This window comes from Drosophila pseudoobscura, chromosome X, assembly GCF_009870125.1.
Source record: "Drosophila pseudoobscura strain MV-25-SWS-2005 chromosome X, UCI_Dpse_MV25, whole genome shotgun sequence".
Classification (NCBI taxonomy): Eukaryota; Metazoa; Arthropoda; class Insecta; order Diptera; family Drosophilidae; genus Drosophila; species Drosophila pseudoobscura.
This window is the reverse complement of record NC_046683.1, coordinates 19,955,850-19,963,480: the sequence shown is the minus strand read 5'-3', so window position 1 is coordinate 19,963,480 and position 7,631 is coordinate 19,955,850. Positions and strand designations below refer to the sequence as shown.

At 46.5% G+C, this 7,631-nt stretch overlaps 1 protein-coding gene and 1 long non-coding RNA gene across 4 annotated transcripts; one reads left to right on the top strand and one right to left on the bottom strand.

Annotated features, from left to right (window-relative positions):
• Positions 1–569: 569 nt before the first annotated feature.
• Positions 570–7,040, bottom strand: LOC26533187 (uncharacterized). Of its 3 annotated transcripts, none has more exons than XR_004470746.1 (3): positions 6,820–7,040; positions 1,525–2,741; positions 570–1,468 (listed from the first exon to the last, which is right to left on the bottom strand). It is a non-coding gene; the product is annotated as an uncharacterized lncRNA (long non-coding RNA). The 3 variants fall into 3 exon arrangements; XR_004470745.1 differs by lacking the exon at positions 6,820–7,040 and adding an exon at positions 4,128–4,442; XR_004470747.1 differs by lacking the exon at positions 6,820–7,040 and adding an exon at positions 4,302–4,442.
• Cyp4s3 (Cytochrome P450 4s3) lies at positions 5,011–7,468 on the top strand. The gene is made up of 4 exons (XM_001355275.4): positions 5,011–5,323; positions 5,396–5,849; positions 5,925–6,634; positions 7,039–7,468. The coding sequence occupies exons 1-4, from the start codon at positions 5,173–5,175 to the stop codon at positions 7,200–7,202; spliced, it is 1,479 nt and encodes a 492-aa protein (XP_001355311.2). The 5' UTR covers positions 5,011–5,172; the 3' UTR covers positions 7,203–7,468.
• Positions 7,469–7,631: the final 163 nt, after the last annotated feature.

Sequence of the window (7,631 nt, the reverse complement as noted above, 5' to 3'; positions counted from 1 at the left end):
GTTCTATTCATGTACATACGTACATATATATCATCATCAATGCATGTACTCGAACAAATGTACATAGTATTTGTTATCATGTTTACCTTCCTGTGCTCACCACCACCTCCTTGGACGGACCAAATTGAATGCAATGAACCGTTTTTAGTGCCTAGGCAATCTATTTCTGAGTCCCATAATGGGGCGCTGGCAAAAGTATTTTGAGGAAAGAACGACCAACAGATGGTTAGGGCACTTCTTCGAGCGAATATTTTTAACCAAAGTCCAGTCCAGAGTCTTGAAAAATAGATATGTAAACGAGTTAGCACACATTTTAAGCAACAATGCGGTCAATATTTGTCCACAAACAATGACACGGCAGATTCTTAGGAACCTCTTGATTATGCGAAATTCTGTTTCTGGACTCCGGATTGTGTGCTGTTCCCGAACCCTCCCCGCTCCCACCACGACTGCCATGTAAGGGCCGAGCCAGAATCTGCTATGTCTGAACAGGTTCTGGCCCGGCCTTCAAGCAGAGGTGATCTAAGAACTGATCGCAAACAGTTTCAGATCGGTGGGATGAGGTCGAACCAGAGAGTGTATCATGAGCTTGCAATTTTCGGCTTGTTTTTGGATTGTGCCGTCCTCAGCACTTGTGCTCGCATGCCAAGGTTGGGCGAGCTCCGCTGACAGTCGTATTATTTGGCAATCAGATTGGCCAAGTTCTGGCAGCTGCATTCAATTATGCCGAAACTTGCGGTTTAGCAAGCGGTTCAGGGTGATCTAATCTAAGGGTGAACCACCCACAGCCGGTTGTCTGCTGATGGATATGGATAGGGCCCTCACCTGTCGGCTAGGCGGGCACGTCCGAGTGCGCAATCCGTTGGGGTAACCACGACAGGGACTGCCTTGTATATACACTTGGATCGTTTTTTTCGGGTTGGGGCATTGCCCACCCTGCACTGACGTCGACGTGCCGCCTTTGGCCCACACCAGAGTTTCAAGCCTCAGTCCAACTCGACCTTGACCTGGACCGGTACGGGTTCGGTTCAGCCCGACCTAGCTATTCCACGGCCTTCGTTGGTGTTTTGTCAAGTAATCACTATGGCTATTCGCCATTCAATTGGCTTTTTCGAATATTTGTACCCAATGGTTTTACTATGCAGTTGCGACTTGACCCGGGAGTGGGTTAATTCTTGTCCGCCCGTTTGTTTCCTGAACCTTCTCCATGGACTGATCATATGCCACTTCTCTGCTCAAGGTGAATGCAAATTAACCTTCACCTTCACTGCATCGCGAAGGAAATTAGAAGCTCCAGCCTGCTTTATTTTCCAAAGCTTTGGCAGATTTCGTGTCAACCGCTTTTCATTAATCAGCATGGATCGAATTCAGATCGAGTACGACACTATGCTTGCTAACAATGATCGCCTTGGTCTAATTGGCATCGGAGCTACGATGAAGAATTCTGGGAAGAACACCCAGAACTGAGCTGTAATTGAGTAATTATAATCTTGGTTCAAATATTGGGTTATGTAGGGTACCTACCATTGCACCTCCAGTGGCCATTTCCCATGGCTTTGACTCGGTTTACGACTTTTACGTGGAACTGCGACTGAGACCTGATCGAATTCACATTGAGTATGACACTCTGCTTAGCACTGGGATAGCGAAGATCACCTTGAACTAATTGGCATCGGAGGTCTGGTTGAAGTATAGATATACTGTATAGAAACCGGCAGTCCGAGAGCACAGTGGGCCGGGCCGGAAGCCACAGAGCGCTGGAAGTACTGGGACTGAAGATCCAAAAAAAGGGGAACTTTGGATACCTTATATACACGCACCTGGTAGAGAACTTTCTAGAACTTCTAAAAATGGAAACTTCGAGAATATCGGATGTCTATTTTAAGAGAAATGAGCATTCAAAGTTGACCATTTTTTCAGTAAGCAGCTATTTACTCAATTTTTATGAACATATTGCATCTTTCAGGTCCAATAAAAAGTATTGTGCGACGTAAGGAAGAGCTTTTTAAACTGATGAGATGCGGTAGAGGTCTGCTCGTTGAGGCAGGCCACCAACGGGTCGGCAAAACATTTCAGCAACTAGGCTTATTATCCCCCCTTATACAGCGCCCTGAAAGTTTTGACTTCACCACCATCTTGGGTAGTGCGACAACGAGTCCATGTCTAGTATTCTGGAAATGCAACGACAACAAGAACAGAGTCTGGAGATCTCGATTGATCACCGCGCAGCGATGGTTTGCATTTTCTACTGCTGTCATGGCCATCCTGGTCCTGGAATTCCAGGGGACAAGTAGAATTTGTACACTGCCTGAGGAAAGGTCCTTTAGGCCACAGTATTTAATACTTTTAGAATACTTTTTAGGAGCTGTGAAAGGAGGCGGTCTTCGAACGCATTTCTTTGCCTTCTGCAGGTGTTGCCTGATCGGAGATCTTACTATTCGATATTTTGGTTGTTGCCGTAGAAGTGGTTTATTTTGTAGAATGAGTTCTTCTAAAGTTAGATGATCGTACAAATATTACGAAATTTAATTATATATAAAGAATCAAAGAGTACTCACCACTGAATTCTTGTACGCAACAGACAAACAAAAATTCCTGGTAACATAAATATTCAAGGCTTTTGCGGGGCAATGTTTGTCTTTTTTGCATCCATATCGATTCCAAGTTTTGCAGAGCCAGTATGTTTAATTCGAAAATGCGTTTTGGGCAAGTGAAGCAGTTTTTGCAACAAATTACCAGTGCTGGAAAGCGACAAAAAGACCATAACTGCAATTTCAAAACGCTTCAAGTTCGCAGGGTATAAAAATAGTATTGGTGAAACATCGACATATCTGAAATAAATGGAAATCCCACCTGACACGCGTGTTTTCCAGCGTCACTTCCACAGCTAATTTGTTTAAACCTTCTTCACATTGTCAGGGCAGCAATGAGAATTGAAGGGTTTTGTGTGAATGGCCGTTTAGTAGTATTAAAAGCACAAGTTGGCAGCTCGAAATCAGCAATCAGTTGACAGCACCCGAAATTCGCGGCATAGATTTGTTATTATCTTTGTTCTTTGAACTCAAGCCTAAGATATCAATTTCTTCTAGATATGTAAATGTGGCACATTTAACTTCTTCTAAAGAAAACAGTTATGTTAAAATCGCTCTGAAGGAAGCTCGCAGGTTCTAATTATTATTTAATTATTTCAGCCCGCATAGGCAGAAGGCACTCGCGTTGTTGACCTTGCTGCGCCACATGCCAGGTAGTGTATTCATCACTTCAGCACCCACCTTGAGCGACTCGACACTCTTGCGACTCCTGCACCTTGGGGACCGGTGGTGAAGCCATAGCCCGGTTTGAGGTCCTTCTTGATGACGAGCGTTGGAGACACATCGACACTTGTGGAGAAGGTGAAGGTAAAGGCAAATAACTTGAATGCACTATACACTATACGACACATGGCAGGTAGTTCTATTATTTAGCAATAGAGTCTTCCTGAAGCCACGCAAATATACGTAGAGAAGGGCCCGACCGGAAACTACTGCAGGGAAAGTGTCACCCTCAGCCCGAATGATGATTACAGGATTAGCAAGGCAGCACCAGCCTGACCGAAAGCGATGTGGTGTTTTGGAGAGCCGACCATGCATCACAGTCATGGAAGCTGACCTTTGTTGCGAGGAATTAGGAAGCTCTCAGGTAAGCAGAAAGTTGTAAAGGAAAAGGTACGCAAACTGCTGCCGGAGGAACTGCCACTTCCTGATGCACAGCATCCGTTGCAAGAACTCCTGATTTCCTTGGGGCAATTTTCGAGTAAGTAACGAAAAGGCACAAGTCGCTGTCTATCTACCGCCGCTACGCCCCTCAAGCGGTCAATCAGATGATTCATCTGCAATAGATGGAGATGTGTTCAGATCAGTTCACAGCTGAACTGAAGCTTGAAGTGGCCAAAGGGTCGCAAATTCAATCGCATTTTGAGCGATGTACATATGTAATAAACTGTAATAATAAGCTGTCGTAGTCTTTGTCTCGTATATGCATATAGTCAAAATATGAACTTTGAGACGAACGTTTTACAGCGGCGATAAGATAGAAAACACAAGCACTAATACTTCAGGCCAGAGATAATATTCAAGAATAATGCTTACACTCAAATCTGTGCAATATCAGACGACTTCACTTGGCATTTCTGATAGGAATACAAATATCTAACTTGTTGTCTCAGTCTTAATCACAATCCATAACGAACGCAATTGAAAACTGACCAGCTCTATGCTAATGCCACAGACGATAGTCGTCTCTATATTAATATTCTTATATACGTATGTGATGCACATGTTCTATGTGGGTCAACGTCAACCTGGTTGCTGTTGTTGCCGTAAAACTCGTTTTTGGGCCTGGCAATGCAGCCATATCAGAACGCGGTGCAATGATAGCTCGCGTCAAGTGTGCGGTGCACTATCATTGAGTGATCATTGAGTTTTACAAACGGTTACCTACACCTGGTTGGGCATAGGTGAATCTGCGGTCATTACATTCACCTCTGCAATACCACAACAAATGTGGCTGTGGTTGCTTTTATTCTTCTTCTCAAAAGATTGCTTGCAATTCCTTTTGAAAATTAACCAGTGGCCAGAGATCAGTGACGGCAAGCGCCCAAAATACGATCACTCGGTAAGCGGATGTTATTTGTCTTCTCAGCTGATTTTCAGTTGTTGACGGCAACGATTAAGCTGATTAAATGGGTAAGCCAAGACGCTTGCAATAATAACTTTTAATTGCAGATAAAGTATAGAGATCATGTGCTTGCATGCTGGAAATCTCCCTTTGAGTTCTTGGTACACAGTACACGGCTCCCACATTCTTGGATAGCATGGACATCTTGGATTGGTTTCTAGGTGAAATGTGAAAACTTCCGCCCATATTTCCTAACCCAACGGAAGCGGAGGGCATCCAGAGTGCGACTTGATTTGGGGCTGGGGCTTGCTCTGATATCTGCCGAGACAGCTGCGAAGTAATTTTACTTAGTTGCGATTTAGTTGCAAACGAGATCTATTGCCGAGCAGATAGCAAACTTGTCAGACTAACACTCCAAGTTTTATATATTTTTTTTGTTTAGCAAGTGTTTGTAACTTGCAGCCGGAGCTGGAGGATCAGTAACGGAAGTAAATTTTTTTATTAAGTGACATCGCGATGAATACGTGGGCTCTGATGGCATTCGCCCTGTGGGCGCTGTTCCTGCGATACCTCCCGCAGATCCTCACTTTCCTGAGACTGCAGCGCTTCGCAAAGACCCTGCCCGGACCCAGTGTGTCCGAGCTGATAGCCAATGTGAAGAAGGGAGGTGAGTCCTTGGATGGAGTACTTAGAATAGAGCTTTATTAGTGAACTCTAATCGTTTCGTTATCTTCCCTAGAGATCCTCAACTGGCTGAAGGAGCTGCGGGAGCGCCATGGGCCCGTTTTTCGCATCTGGTTCGGCAAGGATCTGATGGTGATGTTTAGCGACCCGGAAGATATCAGACAGTTGCTGGGCAACAATTCCCTGCTCTATAAGTCACGCAACTACGCACTCCTCGAGCCCTGGCTGGGCAAGGGGCTGCTTACCAATGGCGGCGAGTCCTGGCACCGTCGCCGCAAGCTCCTCACCCCCGGCTTCCACTTCCGCATCCTCAGCGAGTTCAAGGAGCCGATGGAGGAGAACTGCCGGATCCTGGTGAGCCAGCTCAAGGAGCGTGCCAATGGCGAGGCCTTCGACATCTATCCCTACATCACGCTCTTTGCCCTGGACGCCATCTGCGAGACGGCCATGGGGATCAAGAAGCATGCCCAGTTGCAGAGCGAGTCCGAGTATGTGAAGGCTGTCCAGACGTGAGTAGTTCTACCGATCCCTTAACTAGCCTGAATGCTAGTTTAACTGACTGGACTATCCCTCTCCCCTACTAGCATCTGCCGGGTGATGCACAAGCAGAGCTTTTCCTTCTGGCAGCGCCTCAACATCTTTTTTAAGTACACCCAGGCGGGGCAGGAGCGGGACGGCGCTCTGCGCGTTTTGCATGACGAGACCAATCGCGTGATCCGCTTGCGGCGGGAGCAGCTGGTTAAGGAGCGTCAGCTGCAGCAGCGGACCGAGGCCGCACAGGACGATGTGGGCAGCAAGCGGCGTCTGGCTTTCCTTGACATGCTGCTGCTCACCCAGCTGGAGGGCGGCGACGAGCTCAGCGACCGCGACATACGCGAAGAGGTAGATACTTTCATGTTCGAAGGACACGATACTACCAGCTCAGCCATAGCCTTCGCCCTGAGTCTGCTCTCCAAGCACTCGGAGGTGCAGCAGCGTGCCTACGAGGAGGCTCGCGATCTCGAGGGCCGCGAGAAGGAATCCATGCCATACCTGGAGGCGATCATTAAGGAGACGCTGCGACTGTATCCCTCTGTGCCGTTCTTCTCGCGCAAGGTCTTCGAGGACATACAGGTGGGCAAGCACACCATACCAAAGGGTGCCTCGGTCAACTGTCTGATCTACATGCTGCATCGCGATTGCAACAACTTTCCGGATCCAGAGCGCTTTGATCCTGATCGCTTCTACCTAAACGAGAAGCAGATGCATCCCTTTGCCTTTGCCGCCTTCAGTGCGGGTCCCCGAAACTGCATAGGTAAGATCATCCACTTGGGGAAGTGGACCGGGGGTTGAGGCATCACTGTGTCCAGCACTTGGAGAGTATTCCTTCTAGGCTTTCTCGTGTCTTTTTCTACATCTTATCTCAGCCGGCTTTCTCTGTCAAGATCGAACCCCACCTAAACAATTTTAAATATTTGATGTACCAATCAAAATACTCACACTCGGTTCAGTAGGCAGTCAGACAGTCTCACTGATTTGATGTGCCCGATGGCGATTCCATGCCAGTACTGTTCCAAAGAGTTTCGTTATATTTAATTCAGATTCAAGTTCAATCTACGACCAATGAGAGTCTATGAGGGAATCAGAGTACCGGATGTGATGAAGGTCGAAGTACTCGCTATGGTCTTATGTTGACAATTTCTTGAATGCTTTATTCAGGTCAAAAGTTCGCCATGCTGGAGCTCAAGTGCTCGCTATCCAGCCTCCTGCGCAGCTTTCAGTTTATGCCCGATGAGGATCACCAGCCCATTCCCCTGGCAGAGCTGGTAATGAAGAGTGGCAACGGGGTCCGACTGCGCATACAGCCACGAAGCCAAAACTGAAACATCTCGGATCATCTGCCCCAAGCTTCAACTCGTACTTGTATTTGCTTTATTAGCTTCTGGCCTTAGTCTAAAATAAAACGAAAATAGTCTAAAAATAACGAGGGGGAACGTCGTGGGCCACGGCGAAGGCCGCGGCTCTTCTTTATACCCTGTACTCAGTCAGTACATGTATATGTGAGCTAATGGTTTATATAATTTATACAATATATTTTTTATATCGTTTGGTATCGCTGTTCTATGACCATATCGATGCTGATCAAGAATATTTATACTTTCTGGCGTCGGAGACGCTTCCTTCTGAACGTTACACACATCCACTTTCGCCACAAATCTAATATACCCCAATACTCGTTGAGTGTCGGGTATAATAAACATCAAATGAAAATAGCACTCGCTATCAGGGATCGCGAGCAGTTCTGAACACCA

Excerpts from the sequence above, each read along its gene's own strand:
- Cyp4s3 (XM_001355275.4), top strand. The coding sequence starts at position 5,173 with ATGAATACGTGGGCTCTGATGGCATTCGCCCTGTGGGCGCTGTTCCTG. Across the intron at positions 5,324-5,395 it reads AGCCAATGTGAAGAAGGGAG|AGATCCTCAACTGGCTGAAG; the intron begins GTGAGTCCTTGG and ends TATCTTCCCTAG. Across the intron at positions 6,635-7,038 it reads GGGTCCCCGAAACTGCATAG|GTCAAAAGTTCGCCATGCTG; the intron begins GTAAGATCATCC and ends TGCTTTATTCAG.